The sequence below is a fragment of the Hoplias malabaricus genome, chromosome 9 (genome assembly GCF_029633855.1).
Source record: "Hoplias malabaricus isolate fHopMal1 chromosome 9, fHopMal1.hap1, whole genome shotgun sequence".
Classification (NCBI taxonomy): domain Eukaryota; kingdom Metazoa; phylum Chordata; class Actinopteri; order Characiformes; family Erythrinidae; genus Hoplias; species Hoplias malabaricus.
Window position 1 is genome coordinate 14,708,426 of NC_089808.1, and position 20,468 is coordinate 14,728,893.

A 20,468-nucleotide genomic window follows, 5' to 3' on the forward strand; every position below is an offset into this window, starting at 1 on the left:
TTCAAATTGGGGACTAGTATCTATGTTAGAAGAAATCTTTAAAACAATCTTTACTCTTTTCCCACGCAGATGTTGTATGGGTAAATTAACACTAAATTCATTCATTCATTATCTGTAACCGCTTATCCAGTTCAGGGTCGCAGTGGGTCCAGAGCCTACCTGGAATCATTGGGCGCAAGGTGGGAATACACCCTGGAGGGGACACCAGTCCTTCCCAGGGCTAACACTAAATTAATGTGTGCAATTAGGTACTCTTTGGAAACAGTCCTGAAAACCTGAAATATCATTTATTGTCTGTAACCGCTTATCCAGTCCAGGGTCACTGTGGGTCTGGAGCCTACCTGGAATCAGGAACAAGAACAGTAAGGGAGGAACACACCCTGGAGGGGGCACCAGTCCATCACAGGGTGACACACACACATATGGACATTCGAGTCCCCAGTCCACCTACCTGAAATATCAGTGCAATAAAACAATATCTTTGTACATGGAATGTACCATCCGATTTAGTTTTAATTTTATTGAATGAAGTTATTTCAGAGTAAAATGAAATTGACATTATGTTACAAAAATTTTATTAGAAGAATATATAAAAAGGTAATAAGTAGAAAAATTCATATTACAAGAATATAAAATAAAATTTCAACTGTTTTACCAGCGGTCATTCTTCCAAAACAAATTCATTGAAAAATATTAGATGTAATGGTTCAACAGTGTAGATCATTTAGGTTTTGACTGATTCAGCCATATTTAACAGTACATAAAATGGCTGTTAAAAATTGTTACATGTTACATAAAATTGCTGTTACATAATTTATTCTCTATATTTAAGATTTTATATGCCACTCATATATTGTGGCAACACAAAAAGTTGTATAGCGAATAGGCTGTTGTACCTTGACTAATGTAAATCTTACTTTTTACATCCCTGAATCATACCACAGAAGCTTAAATTACTTTTCGTTCCATTCTCTCACTGATCTACAGTATCTCACATGATTGTAAATATGTTATTATATCCTTTCACTGGGACAACACTGAAGATATGATACTTTAAAACAATGTAGTCAGTCTACAGCTTGTATAACAATGCAAGTTAGCTGTGCCCTCAAAATAACTCGGCCATTAATGTCTAAAAAATGTGAGTACACCCCTAAGTGAAAATGGTAAAATTAGTCATTCTCTTTCCCTGGTATCTTGTGACTAGTTAGTGTGTCAGGTGTGAATGAGGAGCAGGTGTCTTAAATTTGCTGTTATCACTCTAACACTGGTCACTGCAAGTTCATCATGGCACCTCATGGCAAAGAAGTCTCTGAGGAGCTTTAAAAAAAATGTGTTGCTCTACATAAAGATAGCCTAGGCTATAAGAAGATTGGCAACATGTGTAACCTTTGCAGCATTGGGGGGTTAGCCTGTGTGTGCTCAAACCATACTCCGTGCATTGTATAAAATCGGTCAGCATGGCTGTCATCCCAGAAGGAAGCCTCTTCTAATGTTGATGCACAAGAAAGCCCGCACCGTGGTCTGATGAGACCAAAATAAACCTATTTGGTTCAGATGGTTACAATCACGTGTGTGGTGGCATCCTGGTGAGGAGTACAAAGACAAATTTGTCTTGCCTACAGTCAAGGATGGTGGTGGGAGTGTCATGGTTTGGGGCTGCATGAGTGCTGTGGAGAGCTACAGTTCATTGAGTTCATGAATGCCAACATCTATTGTGACATACTGAATCGGAGCATGATCCCCTCCCTTCAGAAACTGGGCCACGGCAGTATTTTAACATGATAACGACCCCAGACACACCTCAAAGATGGCCACTGCCTTGCTAAAGAAACAGGGTAAAGGTGCTGGACTGGCCAAGCATGTCTCCAGAGAGGCATTCTTCAACGGAAGGTGGAGGAGCGCAAGGTCTCCAACATCCACCAGCTAGGAGTGTACTCGCTTTTGTTGCTAGCAGTTTAGACATTAATGGCTTTGTGTTGAGTTATTTTGAGGGCACAGCAACTTTACACTGTTGTACAATCTATAGACTGACTACATTGTATCAAAGTGTCATATCTTCAGTGTTGTCCCATGAAAAGATATAAAATATTTACAAGAATGTGAGGGGTGTTCTCACTTTTGATAGATACTGTGCTTTTGCAAGCAAACCCTACGACCCATTTTTTCCAGAAAGTTTGCATTTTAATTTAAGTTTGAATGAATAAATTCAAATAAAAGATTTACAGTATACTTAACATGCAAAATCCATATGAAAAATTAAATCTATGTATAAATACGAGGCACAGTATTTTCCAAGAAAAACACGAAGTGTAATGAAACTGTACAATATAAATACAGCAAACCTGATCTTATCTATTATTTAAATTAGCAACTGTTAAGTGTTAACTGTAACATTTCAGGGGTAAATTCAAAATGAAATCATAACAGCTAAAAATAAACCATTTAAGAATTGTTAAAAATGGAGGAAGCCACTTGAGAGATTTACAGTCTTCTTAATATAACAACTCAGCTTAAAAAAAAAAAAAAAGAACAAACACCCTCAACAGGCCAATATGTGGACTCCTAAATTTAAAGTTAGTTTAAAATGTATAAACCTCAGCAAATTACATACATTACTCACATACACTGTCATTTTCTCCTCTCTCAAGAGAGTAAGATATAAAATATAGAAAAGGCATGGCAGATGTATTAGGTCTCTCCTTTAAAGTCAGCTTAAAGAGGAAAGCATGTTTAAGGCAGTTCAGACGTACAGCGTGCTCTCCCACAAGTCTATTAGGCGCCAATGTGCTTTTGTGTTTTATTTAACAAATCAGGTTCTTACCCCCATCTTTTCCTGTTCTTATCCTTCTGCTACACAAGGCAACATCCTCTGTTATCATAGTAAAGCAGAATTGTTGTCTGGGTGTGTTTCACAGGGTGAAGGTCACTCTGAAGGTGTTCATGAATGGGTTTGCTTCATGGTGTCTGCATCCAGAATCACTTCAACCTCAGCCGTGTGGGTCATGCTTTCCTCTGAAAAGAAGATAGCGAGTATATGACTTTTGCAAAAAAAACTTGACTGCAAAGCAGAAAACTGTATTGATGTATCAGTGACCCAAACAACCACCACCATCAGTGGTTGTTTATTCACAGCACTGCAGTGACACTGATGTGGTGGTGGTGTTAGTGTGTGTTGTGCTTTTAAGAGTGGATTAGACACAGCAGTGAAACTGGGGTTTTTAATTACTGTGTCCACTCTATTAGACACACGTACTGTCATGTTAGGATGCAGTCAAAATTTGGACACCCTTTAAATATTCTGTATTTAATTAACCCTTTAAAGCTTGACACAGGAAACAATAATACAATAAAACTGATTTTTTTGAAAATCATGTATTATGTGGCCCTTCTTAATCTAAATGATTTGTTTTAATCATATAATTTCTGAATGCATCATATTTTGGCATTCAAAAATATTTATTTTTCTGTAATTCGCCTTTCATTATGTTCACTGCATCAGTTAAAACAGTTCTTCAGACTTTTTTTTATTACAATTTTTCCTTCATTTTGATTGATTTCAATTAAATAATATATAGCAAATATATATTTCTCTGTTCTTCAGAACTTCTCAGGAAAACATAACATTGAGCTGTTAAGGAACACTGCTCCAGAGGTCCTTGACCCATGTGTAATGTTCTTCATTCCTACCATTTTACATTTCATATACTGGTGGTAATAAAACACCAAAACCAAAAAGGCTTTTTTTGTTGATTTGCACAACCGTATTTCCATATTTAGAGGAACTACAGTTGTTTCTGTTACTGTCTGAACCTTGGCTTGAGGTATGAGGTCAATCAACAGACCTCCCACACTCCTCTGTATCATCATCATCTTCCCCTGAGTCTGTCTCACAAATTCTATGTTGGCAACTGAGCCAACAAACTTTGCACACAAAATTATTATTAATTAGCATTTGACAGGTAGAATACACTACATCATACCTGGAAATACTTCAGTTTAGCAAAAAGTAGTTTTGGAATATTCCCCTCTGTTTTCATGAAAATAGCAACAAGAAATGTTCACAATCATGTCTAAACCTGTTTTTATGCATCTCTGGATAAGAAAGCAATTTTTAATTGCGGGTATGGAACAAAAATTAACCTTGTTTTAGTCATTAAACAAAATAAATTAACAAAAATCTGTATTTTAACTGAAGAAAAATTTAGGACACATTACCCCTAAAAGCTAGTGTTACCCTCTTTGGCTGAAATAACTTTAGTGAGGCACCTCTTGTAGCCATCTACAAGTTTTCCACATCGGTCTGAAGAATGTTTGCCCCACTCCTCAATGCAGAATTCTTTGAGCTGTGAAACTTGAGGGGTTTCTTGCATGCACAGCCCATTTCAAGTCACCCCACAGCAACTCAAGGGGATTAAGATCTAGACTTTGATTTAGTCATTCCAGAGCCTCCCTTTTCTTAGTTTTTAGTCAGTCCTTGTGGATTTACTAGTATGTATTGGGTTATTTTCATGTTGCAAATTCTATTCTATTTTACAGATGGTCCCACACGTTCCTTAAGCACCCCTGATACATGGTAGGATTCATTGTGGATTTTAGGACAATTAGCTAGCCAGGTCTTGCTGCAGCAAACATAGATATTTCCATCTCCATGTTTTACAGCTGGTATGAAGTTCTTTTCCTACAATGCTGTATTAAGTTTACTCCAAACATGCCTTCTGTTATGGTATCCAAATAATTTAATCATAGACTCACCTAGCCAAAGAACATTATTCCTGGCCTTTATCTATGTTCTCTTAGGCAAACTTTACTTGGGCGTCCAAGTTTCTCTTAGAGAGCATATTTTTCACTCTTTAGTCTTCAGATAACATTTAATTTTAAAACCCCAGAGCCGTGGGTTAATACTGTGGTTGTAAAAAAATGTCCTGCCTTTCCCTTTTGGCAATGTGTTGCCCCATTGCCCTAATGAACAGACTGCCCAGGCCTACAACAGACAGCCTGATTTACTTAAAAGACAGAAAAGAATCAGGACAAACGGGCCAAGAAAACAAGTATGCTACCCTGCAATACACACTATATATTTAAAACTTACCCAGACACCACCCACCATGACCCTAAACAGGATGAAGCATTTGGAGAAAATAAATTAATGTATATATGTGTTTACAAATACAGCTCCTTCAGGTAAACTCCAAAACATCTCTGGATTACTGTGCATGTGTGAAAGGGACTTAAGATACAAAGGTAGCAGACATATGTTGAAACAGCAGAGCTTTTGTTTGTACAGTATTTCTTTTTCCTTAAAATTTTGCTCCTAGAAAGAATTTCAACCAGTTTATCTACAGATTATCAAGGGCTTAATGAACCAGATCATGAATGCTTGGACGGAGAGTAGTTAAATGTTGGCAAGGCAGATGGTCAAAAGTAGCAGAATAAAGACACACTTCTTTAATATGTTCCTTTACCTTTAGGGGGACCATTATGCTGCCAAAGCTGGGTGGAGAAGAAGCGTTCTCTTACTGCTACTTGTTCGTCCCAAGCCTGTAGGATGCTTTGGCGTTCTGTCTCTCCCAAGGACAAAGTGCCTGGATGGGCTTCCTCTATATGAGCTTTTACTCCTTCAACACTGAGGCAGTACTGTTGCTCCCCACACACCATGCAGACCAACAGCTGGTTGACGGGTTCGTAATCCATAAGGTAAATGCTCCTCCACTTGGCCTCTGACAAGAGTTCATCTGAGCAATCATCAGCAGAAACAAAACACAATTCCGCTTCATCTGCAAAGAAATCCCATCATAAGATTAGGTGAGTTAAGTGACTATGCTTCTAGGATTAGACCTTTTGATCCATTTAACTGTACATTGAGTTTAAGGTCATATACATGTTTATGAAATCATATTTAAAAATATTTGATTGTTATGATGCCTTTTGAATATATATGATTCGTTAATTTCTAAAATGTCAAAATGAAAACGGAGATGAAAGACAGAGCTAACAAATTAAATGATTTAAAAATAAATAAATAAAAATAAAAAAATAAAAATAAAAAAACATCTTATGCTGTACCTTTATAAGACGTAGACTGGCACTGTTCGGGGATGTAGTCCAATCTCTCAGGTGGTGTACTGCAATGGCATTCAGAAACAAAACAAAACAAAAAAAAAGCTACAAACTTCTACAACTGAGTGTTGAAACATATGCCTGGATATTTCTTAGTATCCCATAAAGTATGCAAGTATCCCATAAAGAATGCTAGCAAAAATAAAGACAAAATATTGACAACTTATGAAAAAAAAAGACCTCATATTTAGTTGTTGAATGTTTTGTGAAACGTTCTGCTTTTTTGCATAGTACTGATAGTGAAGTCTCAGACTTTTGCACACGTCTGCATATCTTGCTCAGTGTATCTATGTAGACTAGGTGTATAGTCTCAGAAAGCTAAGTATTTTGTTGTGTGAGACTACTCCTGTTTCTTGGGTACCAACACCGTTACCTAAGCACTGCTTCTGTAAACACCAGAAGGCTGCAGGAATAAACAGGTAGTGGTAACTTTTAGGCTCCACATTCTCCCTGTCTGTTTCCACTTGCCAGACCATTTCGTGGCATTTGAAAGCAACTTTCCTGTAGACGTCTATTTTATTTTATACATACTGTAAGTGATCTGTCCTAAATTAGCTTCTAGACAGATCAGCGTTCATAGCCAGGTTCCCCTTGTTTACTTTAATCTTCTTACTGGTGTTTATACGTTATGAGTCAGTGAACTGTTTGATTAAAATTTTTTTTTTTAATGTTATATCCCACCAGGATTAAAAATTGGGAAGTGCCATTAGTAGGTCTTTCTTACCTTTCAACAATCGCTGTAATTGTGGAGCAGTTTAGTTCCGTGTGGATTAAATTGTCCTGATAACTCAGCTGTCTTTCACGTGCTGCTTTCTTTGCTCTTTGTTCTTGCTTCTTTATTCTCCATTGCAACCTCTTCCTCTTTAAAACCTCTTCTGGGTCTATTCCTTGTTTGGCAGCTGCCTTCAAGTGGCTTAGGTTATTTTTTAAATTGGTCATGTAGTGCCTTTTAATTTGCATTTGAGGACCAGGATGCTTTACATGACTCATTGGTGTGGATGTCACAGTTTCTGGTCTGGTGGATGAGGTGGGAGCACATGCTTGTAGCTGCCTTTTCTTCACCTGAGAAGTCTCTGAAAATTTAGCCTTCCTCCCGTTTGATGACTGTTGGCATGATTGTTGGTTTGATGCAGTTGGGCTCAGCACAAGCCGAGTGGGATGTAATGGCATAGCAGGTAGGACCATGTGATTGTCGAGGTTTGTTTGACACACTGGCTTTGCCACAGGCTGGCGGTGGACTTGAGAACTGTTACATTTGCTCTGCAGTGGCTAACAGATAAAAGAAAGACCTCAATAAAGAAAATTTCAACTGCTCAAGGTATCACACATTAAATGTATAGGAAATTTCTAAATTACATATAAGTCAGTCAGGTAAGGTTAATTACACGGGTGTCCAGTCTTGATCTTAAGACATATACCACTCAGTACCAGATCAGTACCACCAGCATCAGGCTTCAGTCAATTACAGATACCGATCATAACCAAATCTAACCCACCTACCATTTTACATTTAAAACCTACTATACTTGAATGGAGGACAAAAAAGGCAAAAGTATATATATTTATTAAATATATGTATTGTATACATATATTTGTGTCATGAAAAAGTATCTAAAATTGATGATTGCATTTCCACATTTCAACATTTATTTACTTTGTCTATATGTTAATTGGATGGCGGTTCTATCCTCACTCAGCAGGATTGGTCAGCGTAGCACACCAGTCAATGGCCCAGTGGCTCACACCTGAACATTAACACTGACAGAACGGGCCATCACAGCATAGACATGAGCACCGGGACGTACATGATTCCGGTTCCCGCTTCCCACTCCAGCACCACATTAAATCAAACAAAAGTGTAACAGCATAATGTATAAGATTGGGTTCAGTTAATTAAATGTAAAATTGTCCATTATCGTCTCACTTCACATACTCCGCCAAACCTTGGCAAATGTGCAACACGTTTTCAGTGTAGTACTAGAGTGGGAATCGGGAGCAGGACTCATGGATGTGCTGAGGTTTGGTCTGATAAATGTAAACATCTAAATGCATGGACAGATACATTACCTTATTTAATACACTATGCTGCTGAGATGGAACAGAAAGTTTTGCTTTTTGTCAAATTACAAAAATTACTTCTGTAATTCTGTCAGTTTTACTGTCCGGACACAAAAGCCACTGCCAAGCTGACCAATCCTGCCTAGGAGCGAGGTTAGGACCACCTATCCATTTAACATATAGATGCAGTGAAAATACAGGAATAAATAAATATAGAAATACAAAGCTGCAAATGCACAAATAAATCAAAGTGGAAATGCATAAACTTGTAGGGTGGATGACCATGACTTGGCACATCTATATGACTCAATTATGGAAATAACACTCATTACAGATAACATGCAAAAAACATGTAATACCTGTGACAGCAGTTTATTTGGCACAGCATATTTGCTTCTCTCCTTTTCTTCAGCCTTATTGGCCCTCTGTCTTCTTTTCGTTATTCTCCAGTACTCTCTCTTCTTCTGAAGCTTACTGTGCTCATTCAGCTGATGACCTACACAGGCTGAAGGAGGGCAACACTGCTGAGGTCCCGCTGTCTTGCCACCATATCCTTGGGTATTGCTCTGTACAGTTGTCTCACCTACAGTCAATGAATGATCGTGTGTTCTGTCCTTGGGGCCTAGACTGTAGCCTGAGTTTCCAGTAGTGATAATAGGAGGGAGCTGAATTGAAGAACCTTGGCATGAAAGCAAAGTATCTTCAGCAGAAAAAACAGGGGTCTGTGTTGGAGAATGGCACAGAGAGGGACTCAGTTTTACCTCTATGGAGGGATTAGTGTATACAGAGAATTTACAATCCACTGCTCCATGATCAGTAGCAAGGTCTGGTTCTATGTTTGCTTCTGTCTCCTGCGGAGGGCAATGATCTTCAGATTTAATGGGCATCAGTGCATCCTGATTCGTAGTAGAGGTGCAAGTGTCAGTCATGGAGCTGAGGGAGTCTTCCAGGAGCTTCTTCATAGAGGCCACCACTAAGAGAGTGGTGGCCTGACTGTCACAAACTGAAGCAGCTTCTTTTTCAACCTTGGCCTCAGGAGGAGGGGAAGGTACTGATTTGACATTTTTGAGATCCTCACTATGACTCTGTCCTGTAATGGAATATACAGATTCTATTTTTGGTTCTGTTTTAACAGTATCATGGGACATTTCCTCAGTCATGCCTTCGAGAACATCTGGATCTGCTTTATTGTTAGTTAGTTTGGATTTGATGGAAGGATCAACAGCTGAAAAGTTCTGATCAGAGGACCTTTCGTGAATATTCAGTGACGAGTTAGTGTGTTTCGGAGTCTCATGTACAGCAGACCTATTTCTGAGAGAAACTAAATTCTGTGATGGTGAGGTTGATGGAACTGCTGGGTAAGTTGAGTTTACAGCATTTAAATTGCGACTTGGTCCTGGTGGACATATCTCAGCTGAAGTCTTTAAGAGCGACACTGTGCCGTCCTCTTTGATAAAGCCACCGATAGGTCCTGAATCATTGGTGAGCATGACTTTGTTCATTTGTGGCACTCTCCGGAAGACTGCTTGAGTCTTTCTCATTTGCTCCAGGTTCCTCTGAAAGCGCACTGCACAACGCTTAAGTGTGTCCCACTCCTTCAAACGGGCTTTCACCTCCAAAGAGAGCCTTGCCCTCTGCAGCCGTTTTTTGATCCGCCAGTACTCCCTCCGTTTGGCATGTTGTTCCTCGGCCGTCTCCACCCTCTCATTCTGTTGTGTCAAGTGCTGTGGTAAGCGTTTCCTCTTTAGAGTATTTAACATCTTCTGCTGTTGGATTTTGTATTGGCTGGTTGTCTGGGTCACACCTGAAAACTGTAGAGAACCCCCTGAGGTTGCAAACAAATTATTTGGTTTTGAGGCCTGCAGATGATTTGTCCTATTGGCTGAAACTGAATACTGATTTTTGGCCATTGACCCTTGAGCTCCATATATATTTGTTGAATTATATTTCAGGGGGTTTTGCCTATGAGGTGGTGATAAAATGTCATTTCTCATTTTGACTGTAACAGGAACAGCTTTCCTATTACTCGGAACTATCTCAGCAGGCTGCACATATTTAGGCTTGGCTTCTCTCAATGCCATTGTGTTCACCAAAGGTAATGCACAGGAAAGCTTCCCTGTTTCCTGCTGTCCTTTTTCAAAACACTGAGTCCTTTCTTTGTCTTTCTTTAGCTTTTCAGCTTGTTTTGCTCTCTGCTCTCGTTTTTTAATACGCCAGATCTCCCTTTTTTTAGCAGCCTTTTCCTCTTCAGTCATGGGCACCACATCTGTGGTTCTGTGCTGAGCTGTGCTGCATTCTGACTTATAGGTGTAGGCTTTTCTATTGGCAGCTCTTTCCCCAAGAATGAGGATGTCTTTGTTGACTTTATGCTCTATAAAGGTAGAGGATCTGGGTTGAAGACAGTGATTTGTTTGAAGATTCTTTACTTTTTTGTACACTGGTGTAAACCTAGCTACATTCCTTTGCTGAGAAACGTCTAAGAGGGTGCTATTAATAGTTGACATTCTGTTTTGCATCCCTTGAGTTTCTGTGATGTTAGGGTGTACTTTTATGCATGCTGTAGACACAGGTAAACCCTTGGCACATGATGCCCCATTGTGTTTAGCCATGGAAGCACCTATGTTCAGTTCTTGAGAAGTCAAGCTTTTCGTGTCCTTTTTTTTGTTCCCCATACACTTCCTAGCATTTGAGCTGCTTTCTGGGCATGGGGGTACAATTCTGTTCAGTTTATTCTTCTCATGCCATGTTCCCTTTTGGTTTATTTGTGTCTGGAAATATATTTCTGGTGTCAAATGATATGAGTTTGTTTTGTTTTGTGTCACATCATTCTGGAATGATCCAGCGCCACCGAGCATGGTAGAACTGAGCAGAGAATGAGGTAAAGCCGGCACATGTTTATTTGTCTGAGACGATGCTGTAAATACAGGTTTACATATTCCTGTGTTTGGACTTGTAGACAGCTTCTTGTTCAGGGACTGCTTTGCTCTCTGCTCCCTTTTCCTAGTCCTCCAGTATTCCCTTTTACTAGCAAGGGTGACTTCATCAAATTCCGAGGCAGGCCGGTAGCGCTGCTTATTCTGGGTCTTTATCTTAGACATACCTGCTATTCGTTTACTCCAGTCTCACCACAGTAGCTTTCTGTTAAGCCACATTTTGTTTTATATGTGGCTGTTTTCCACTCCCTACTCCACTTAAAGATGCACATGCAACTATGAATGATGCGTAGTTTCTGATTATGAATCAGCAGCCAACTCTGTTACCTGTGGTTAAACAAAAAGGATAATTTTTTTTCCAGTTTCATTTTTGCAACAATCTACAATTACACTACACAATATACCTCTTCGAACACTAATTACTGACATTACTTCAGGAGATTTACTGGAAAAAAAATTCAATATCAATCACTGCACTCATTTTAGTGCATTTCTGTTTTTTTTTTGTTCCAACTTATCAACCCGCAAAGACCAACATTTTAGTTCTCATTTAGGAGACATCTCTTAATATTTTCTGATTTTTATAAATCTGTTAAATCTATGGAGTCGTACCTTTTTTATTATTACAAATTAGGCTCCTTCTACACATATGGAAAATGGAAAACAATTTTAGGGTAGTGTCTCTAAAATTATTTCGTTAGTAGTACAATTTTTATGTTTACAGTACATTCCATTCATCACATACTTCTAAAAAAAATTCTGAAAAGCAATGTTCAGTTTAGATCCAGGTGCACACATTTGGAAGGAAAGAAGGTATGAAAAAAAGCAAAGAATAAAAAAAGCAAGCCAAAAGGAAACAGAAAGCAAGAAACAGACCTGTGAGAGCAGCAGAGGTGTGATTTTTTGAAGCTAAATCTAGTTGATCTTAAAAGATGAACAGGACGAAGCCATGTCTGTTTCTGTCTCTTTACACCGTGTCCTTCGATCAACGTTATCGTTCGTTTCGAGTCCTTTATCTCGACTTTGACGATATTATATCGCCTTTGAAGGACAGGGCCTTTTAATAAACAAAAGAAAACGCACCATTAGAGCAGTGTTTGTAGTCCTTGCTTGAGACGCACTGCTCCTTCTTCCTCCTCAGAGCTGCGCATGCGCGCCGAAGCCGCAGTCATCTTCAGGCGAGCGTCTGAACAATAAACACAATAAACAGCGTTCAGTTTGTCTTCTCTTCCGCTCACTTCCAAAAGCTTCAAACTCTTCTTTAGCGCCTTTTCTCAAAAAAGTTGTTGCCAAGACACTTAACAGAACAGAGTTCCTTGGGCGTGTGTGTATGTAATGTATGCGTGCATGCTTTGCGTGTGTATGTGTGTGTACTGCGTAACGCATGGAGACATAGCACTCTTAAAGCAGCAGGACCCACTCGATGCTGACCGCTTAATAGCCTCTCTAAGCATCAAAACGTGACATATTCAGGGCCTGCAAGTAAAAATCCTCCCCTGAAGTTTCATCTGCCTGAGTCTGATTTCAGGGTCGTGGGCCCCCAAGGCTCACTTTTGGGCGAGGAGACCTCAGGTTAGCTCATCCGTTTAGATGTCACAGAAGAATCTCTGTAGCACAAACCACAAAATACTTAGCGCTGGCTCTGAAAGAAAGTTGTTAGAACACACAATGCATTACAGCATGCTGTGTAGAGGGTTGTGTCCCATGCTGACCCTTCTTCATTTTGCATATTATACACACACATGCTCCAAAAAATTTGAATATCATGGAAAACTTTATTATAATTCCATTCAAAAAGTTAAACGTTCATAGATTATAGATTCAGGGCCCAGAATTTAAACAATTTCAATTATTTATTTGTTTATTTTCATATAATTTGGGCTTCCAACTCATAAAACCCACGAAAAACAGGATTTCAAAAATTTAGAATACTGTGGAGATATCAGCCCAAACTACTTCTCAGTTTTTGAAGGAAAAAAAAAAGAAATTAGGATCACTTCAAAATCAATCAAAATATGGTACTTTCAAAATTATATGTCAATCTTCAATACTTGGTTGGGAATCCCTTTGCTTTCAATCACTGCCTCGATGTGACGTGGCATTGAGGCAATCAGCCTGTGGCACTGCCTGGGAGTTATGGAAGCCCAGATGTCCTTGATGCTTGCTGTCAGCTCTTCTTTGTTGTTGGGTCTGATGGCCCTCATTTTCCTCATGAGAATACCCCATAAATTCGCAATGGGGTTTAGGTCTGGCGAGTTGGCTGGCCAGTCAAGCACTGTGATGGCATGGGCATCATACCAGGCTTTGGTGCTTCTGGCAGCATGGGCAGGGGCCAAGTCCTGCTGAAAGATGAAATCTGCATCTCCATACAGATCCGCAGGAGAAGGAATCAAGTCCTATTCTGGTAGACTGTTGCAGTGACCTTGGATTTAAGAGAGCAGAGTTTACCAACACCTGCACCAGACATTGCACTACAAATCATGACTGACTGTGGATATTTTACACTGGACCTCAAGCAGTTTGAGTTCTGTTCCTCACCCGTCTTCCTCCAAATCCTTGGACCTTGATTCCCAAATGAAAGGCACAGTAGAGCCTACATTGGCTTGAGTTCAGAAATGGCTTGCCCCGAGGAAACCGACAGTTGTAGCTAATCTCCCGGATGCATCTGAATGTGGTGGTTTTTGAAGCTGTGACTCCTGCATCATTCCACTCTTTCTGGATCTCTGCCAGACTCTGGAATCTTCTCTTTTTGTTAATCCGCTGAAGCCCACGGTCATCTCTTTTGCTGGTGCATCTTCTCCTGCCTTCTCCTGTTCTCCTGTGAACAGCCAGCCTACTTAGCTATGAATTTCGGTGGCTTACTCATCCTATGGAGGGTATCAATGATGGTCTTCTGGCCGGTTGTTACGTCTGCAGTCTTCCCCATATTGAAATGAATTGAGACAATTGAACCAAACTGAAGCAATTTAATGACACCTGGGGGAAACCTGTGTAGGTGCTTTGAGTTTAGTAGATGATTAGTGTGTTTAAAACACAGTTTAAAACATTCATTTCCTGCAAAATTTGGTCTGATTTCTCCACAGTATTCTAATTTTTTGAAATCCTGTTTAATAACCTAGAAGCCCAAATTATGTGAAAATAAACAAATAAACACTTGAAACCATTTAAATTGTGGGCCCTGAATCTATAATCTATGAAACTTTATCTTTTTTAATTGAATTATAGAAATTAATAAACTTTTCCATGATATTCTAATTTTTTGGAATGGGTCTGTATATATATATACACACTCATACATATATACGTGTGTGTGTGTGTGTGTGTGTGTGTGTATTCAAATACCTCAACTGACATCAATTTGTAGCATTTATGTAGATGCTGATTAGGAGCAAACTCGTGCCAGGACTTTCACCACACAACAACAGGATGTAAGTGAATGCCAGATTGTTTTGAGGATGGGGATTAGGCCTGAAGTGAAAACAGTGACAAGTTTAGCAAGACATCATGTTTACACGCCTATTCTAGGAAGCACAGAGCCATCTGAGACACAGCCTGCGCATTGCTACCAGTGCTGTGTGATGGCGACAGCATTAAGTGCATGTGTACAGTATAAGACCCATGAAATCCAATCAGAAAAAATTTGATCTGTGTCACATTAAGGCAGAATATCAGATTTTACTAATAAAATGCCTTAAAAAGTATTTAACTGCCTTAAATTCAGATTGTATGGGTCTAAATGTTTTTAATTCACATAATTTTCATTTTCACATTCACAGAATTTCAGTAGTATGCAAGACCAAAGGAGAAACATTATTACTTCTGGTAGACACAGCATTGTTAATCTAGGCATTGCAAGCCAAGATTCATTCATTGTTATTTTAATAAATGAGAGATTTGTAATGTATTTTAAATGATAGCTTACTCTGTGTGTTACATTACTGGGACACTAATTTAAGATGCAATACTATTCTAATTAATTACCTTTTACAATGTCCATCCATTTTGTGTTTGAAGTAGGGTTTTAGATCACTCTTATCTTGCATTAAATATTTCTATCCACCTATCTGTGATCTATTTATCTGCAGTTGGATTTAATGCAGTGTAGTATGAAATATAAATAGGAAAATATTTAGGGATAGCATTTTTATGAATATTTTGAGTAGCTTTATGAAAGTATCAATGCACCAGCACAAGTGCATGCTATGCGTAATGGAACAGGTTTAAATAATGGCAGCTTTGATCGGAATGGAAATGTTTTTGTTTTTGTGTTTGTCCACTGGAGGTCACCTTGACTAATGCGCTTGTGTACTGGCCAGGTTTAAGAAGAGTGTCCTCTGGTAGCTAGGTAGGTGAACTACAAAAACACAGACCTTTAAATGCACCTTTAATTTACATTACTACACACGGAATAAATTTATAGAAAAATGCCATGTGTAAGTATGTGTTCTCTGTAAGGAATATGTCGTCACAAATATACAACACATGGTATTTGTCCAGGGATCCCTCAGTGTTTTCATATGACCCTAAAATAATATTTAATAACAGTATTAATAACTTATACTGCCACTGTTGTTGTGTACTAAACTGTATCCGTATTGCTACTCATCATCAACAAAGACTTTGGTGAACAAGGGCCTTTTTGTAATTTTGCCAAATTATAATAAGTGTTAGTTAACTCCTGTATATTGTTATAATTATTATCTACATGAAGAAAGGTACATGTTTTGTGTGTATGTGTGTGTTAGAGAAACGCTCAGCTAAATGTAAAGTGTGTATCAAACACATGATCTGAGTGTTGTGGATTGGCCCCATATTTATTATCTTCATAAGGAAGGGTAACCATGTGTGCGTGTGTGTGTGTGAGAGAGAGACACACACACACGCGCACACTGTGAGACACATGATCAGAGGGTTGAGGACTGGCCCCATACGGAGCCGCTACTGTCTCTTTAAATTTACCCAGGAGCCCCTTAAGGAGCCCCAGGGGCCCCAAGCTCGGCTCCCCACCCTCAAGACAAGCGGAGTCTCGAGCCCCCCTAACCGGAGACTGCGTGCACCTCTCCGGCAGCTCGCGGAGAGGATTCTCGGAGAAGAAAAAGCTCGAGCACCGCGGGGGAGACTCTCAAACTCGCGGCGACGCGTAAAAGTTGGCTGAAGTTGTTTAGGCCGCCACCGCGGTGAGGACAGGGAGAGAGGACTCAGACTCGGGAGACACTAACGTTACACACATACACTGACTATAATGTACTATGGGTGAAGACGGCTTCCTTGTGTTTTCTCTGCCGCGCTTCAGCGGGAGAGTGAGCACCTCGGTGGCCGGGCAGCAGCGGCTCTGAGGCGGCCATGGAGGAGGAGAGAGAGCCCGACACCGTGCTGGAGCCCCGGCGCTCTCAGACACTCTCATTAATAATAAGCGCCGCGGAAGGGGAGGCGACACCGGGAGAGCCCTCAGCAGGTAAAACATAGCCGTGCTCAATTAATATCACAGATACTGATACTACACATATATAGATAAATTCATGTGTGCCTACTGTATAAAGCTTGGGGGTCCGCGGGAGCTCCGTTTCCGCCGCTAATCCGGTGTGAGGAACAATAGCAGCGGGCAGCAACATTGGTTATGGCCCCTCGCTTCACGGGCTCCACTATAAACAAAGGCGAAGTGCCATGCTGCTGCTCCGCGGCCCGCAGCGCCCCCCAGCGGTTCTCCTCACACAGCGGGGCCCTGATACAAAAACAAAGCACACCGGGGCCCAACCCCACTCCTGGACTGCAGATGTTCACTTGATGTCTAAATGTCTTCAGACACCATATAATTATTGTTTCAGCTACTTTACAAAGTGGGTGAAGCCATTGTTATCACAGCTTCCACAGATATGAGATATGAACATAGCAAATTCACCAGTGTTAAATCAACACTTAATTTAACACTCTCAGTGTTAACACTTACAGTGTTGATTTAAAACTGGAGAATTTGCCATGAAGGGTGTATTCTCTGGAGCGATGGACATCTATACACAGACCTATCCCAAAATCTTGTCTAAAGCATTGTAAGTACAAACCGGATTCCAAAAAATATGGGAATCGAATATTTTATTCAGAATAGAACACAAATCACAGATCAAAAGTTTAAACTGAGAGAATGTATCATTTTAAAGGAAAAATATGTTGTTTCAAAATTTCATGGTGTTAACAAATCCCAAAAAGTTGGGACAAGGCCATTTTTTACCACTGTGTGGCATCCCCCCATCGTACAACACTCAACAGACGTCTGGCGACAGAGGAGACCAGTTTCTTAAGTTTAGAAATAGGAATGCTCTCCCATTCATGTCTAATACAGGCCTCTAACTGTTCAATCGTCTTGGGCCTTCTTTGTCGCACCTTCCTCTTTATGATGCGCCAAATGTTCTCTATAGGTGAAAGATCTGGACTGCAGGCTGGCCATTTCAGTACCCGGATCCTTTTCCTACGTAGCCATGATGTTGTGATTGCTGCAGAATGTGGTCTGGCATTATCTTGTTGAAAAATGCAGGGTCTTCCCTGAAAGAGTTGACGTCTAGATGGGAGCATATGTTGTTCTAGAACCTGAACATAGTTCTCTACATTAATGGTGCCTTTCCAGACATGCAAGCTGCCCATGCCACAAGCACTCATGCAACCCCATACCATCAGTGATGCAGGCTTCTGAACGGAGCGTTGATAACAACTTGGGTTATCCTTGTCCTCTCTGGTCCGGATGACATGGCGTCCCAGTGTTCCATAAAGAACTTCAAATCGTGACTCATCTGACCACAGAACAGTCTTCCATTTTGCCACACTCCATTTTAAAAGACCCCTGGCACAGTGCAAACGTCTGAGCTTGTGGAGCTTGCTTAGAAATGGCTTCCTCTTTGCACTGTAGAGTTTCAGCTGGCAACAGCGGATGGCACGGTGGATTGTGTTCACTGACAATGCTTTCTGGAAGTATTCCTGGGCCCATTCTGTTATTTCCTTGACAGTGGCATTCCTGTTTGAGGTGCAGCGACGTTTAAGGGCCCGGAGATCACGAGCATCCAGTAGAGTTTTACGGCCTTGACCCTTACGCACAGCAATTGTTCCAGATTCTCTGAACTTTTGATGATGTTATGCACGGTTGATGATGATAACTTAAAAGTCTTTGCTATTTTACGCTGGGTAACACCATTCTGGTATTGCTGCACAATCTTGCTGCTCAACAATGGTGGAATTGGTGATCCTCTTACCATCTTGGCTTTAGAGAGACACTAATACTCTGAGAAGCTCTTTTTATACCCAATCATGTTGTCACTTAATTGTTAGTGTTAATTGGTCTTCCAGCTGTTCGTTATATGTTCAATTTTCTTTTTCCAGCCACTTATTGCTACTTGTCTCAACTTTTTTGGGATTTGTTGACACTGTAAAATTTTGAATCAACATATTTTTCCTTTAAAATGTTACATTTACTCAGATTAAACTTTTGATCTGTCATCTATGTTCTATTATGAATAAAATATTGACATTTGCCATCTCATTGCATTCAGTTTTTATTCACAATTTGTTTAGTGTCCCAACTTTTTTGTAGATTATAATAGCAAAGGGGGCAAGCTATAAATAGCCTTAATTTTTATGCCCAATTTAGCCAATATTGTGCTGTTAGCTGGACAGTTTGATCCTAAAGCCCAAACTTAAAAGCTATGACTAACTGAGAAAGCTGTTTGGAGATTAAAAGTATTCTCCACTGCTATGGTCCCTCTTATATGATAATTATATTACTGTCATAGGTCATGGGTCTACAGCTATTGCAGTATCTATATGAGGGGCCTAAAATGATTCTAGGAGGCCTACTTCATATTGGGTCCCAGTATAATTATCCCCCTGGCCCCTCAGTATTTACATCAGCTGTAGAATACTGTAGAGCTCAGCAGTTAGATTTCAACAGTTTCTCTGTGAAACATTCGCCAGAAAAAAGAAAAAAAAAAGAAAAATCTGGACTTTAATCTCAACTGCAAAGCCATAGGAAAGATTTACAAAATTAAAAATTTTGTTAAAACAGATAGAAATGCTGGGACATTTTGAAAAAAGTAATATAATCAACAATATGTGATCTGTGTGTTCTCTTGAACCTATATTTAACTGTCAAAAGCACAAAGATTTACTATGTTTTCCTTGACCAACTTTGTGTTTTTTAAATAGAAATAAAAAATGAAATTGATGCCTGAAACGCATTAAAAAAAAAGTGATCTTTGCAAGCAAAAATAGGTTGTTGCTCATCACTATATGCCAAACGCCATGAGAGAATTGTCAAATAGTTCAAACTATGCAATTGTAGGTGAATAACTGACATAAATAAATATTGCCAACTGAATTTTGAATATTTTAATTAAATGTACCCTAATTTTATATATTTTAATTTTACAGCTTCTTTTATAATACTGAGTAAACCCCCGAATCTCTGGTGTTGTGGTTTTAATAATCTGCACCTGTTTTGGTGTAAAGTTAAAGTTTAACATTTAGGCTGTGCATTAGAAATGGTCAGAAGATACCAACAGCCAGATATGTCCAGTTAAATGCTGCTGTTTACTTCTCGTAAAATTCCCAGATGGTTGACCTCTGGCCTAGATTTGTATTATGAGATCAGAATTTTGTAAGATATGAAAATATGGATATGTAATTTAAATTAAAAATAATTTACCACATCACAAGATCAAAATTCTCAAGAAAGCATTAAATTACAGCAATAAATATGATTGATATAAATAGAGCCACATGGACTTGGGAGAACTTAAAAAATACATACATTTCTTCACTGCTTCAACTAATGCAACCTGAAAATGTATTATGCAAAAATAAAGCCGCACATAAATTCTGTGGAAAGGTTAACGAGTTCTGTGGGCCCAAGCTCATCTCATTTGATTTAAAAGACAGTATCATGGTTTGCTGGGGTCAGAGAAATCATTGATTCAGCTTGTTTTCATGAAATGAATGTTTTCTACGCTATTGTTGAAAGGGACCATTCGGATGATTATCAGTGATATTTGCAAAAGACAACATCTTTCATTTTATGGGGAGTGCATCCATGGCCAAAGCATTTGTGAGAATTTTTCATTGATGTGGAGGCAAGCACAGTTTTTAGAGAGACATTTGCTGCCATCAAGAACTCTTTTCCTGGGAAGTCCATAAGTCCTTAGGTCCATAGTCCTTGGGCATTAAGAAAATGCCAGGCCTCATTTTGTATGTGTTACAACAGCATGGTTTATAGACACAGAGACTTTGTTCCTATTTGGCCTGTCTTTAGTTATGAAGAAGTGGACTGTTGAGCAGCTGAAGTCTCAAAAGTCCACTTTTTGCCAGATTGGGCTAAAA

General features: G+C 39.4%; 2 protein-coding genes across 6 annotated transcripts in view; one reads left to right on the forward strand and one right to left on the reverse strand.

Moving 5' to 3' along the window:
* On the reverse strand, nt 1–16,768 carry si:dkey-28a3.2 (uncharacterized). 5 transcript variants are annotated; one of them, XR_010804180.1, is made up of 9 exons: nt 16,643–16,768; nt 14,454–14,579; nt 11,988–12,297; nt 8,538–11,438; nt 6,845–7,389; nt 6,067–6,125; nt 5,466–5,777; nt 2,825–3,015; nt 1–341 (listed from the first exon to the last, which is right to left on the reverse strand). XR_010804180.1 is itself a non-coding variant. In XM_066680713.1 (8 exons), exons 4-8 carry the CDS (start codon nt 11,274–11,276, stop codon nt 2,942–2,944), a joined length of 3,729 nt encoding a protein of 1,242 aa, XP_066536810.1. In that variant the 5' UTR covers nt 11,277–11,438; nt 12,195–12,297; nt 14,454–14,579; nt 16,643–16,768; the 3' UTR covers nt 926–2,941. The 5 variants fall into 5 exon arrangements, 4 of the variants coding, with proteins under 4 accessions (XP_066536810.1, XP_066536809.1, XP_066536812.1 ...); XM_066680713.1 differs by lacking the exon at nt 1–341 and having other exon boundaries at nt 926–3,015; nt 12,195–12,297; XM_066680712.1 differs by lacking the exon at nt 1–341 and having other exon boundaries at nt 926–3,015.
* zfta (zinc finger translocation associated) overlaps nt 16,107–20,468 on the forward strand; it is a 12,000-nt gene continuing 7,638 nt past the window's right edge. Inside the window, exon 1 of the mRNA XM_066680719.1 lies at nt 16,107–16,566. Coding sequence (XP_066536816.1) covers nt 16,455–16,566 — 112 coding nt within the window. The 5' untranslated portion in view covers nt 16,107–16,454. The remainder of the gene's footprint in view (nt 16,567–20,468) is intronic.

Bases quoted from the DNA above. Each gene is read 5' to 3' on its own strand.
- si:dkey-28a3.2 (XM_066680713.1), bottom strand. From the start codon at position 11,276: ATGTCTAAGATAAAGACCCAGAATAAGCAGCGCTACCGGCCTGCCTCG. The intron at 6,126-6,844 runs GTAAGAAAGACC...ATGCCATTGCAG, and splicing joins ATTACAGCGATTGTTGAAAG to TACACCACCTGAGAGATTGG. The intron at 3,016-5,465 runs GTAAAGGAACAT...TCTTCTTTTCAG, and splicing joins GCATAATGGTCCCCCTAAAG to AGGAAAGCATGACCCACACG.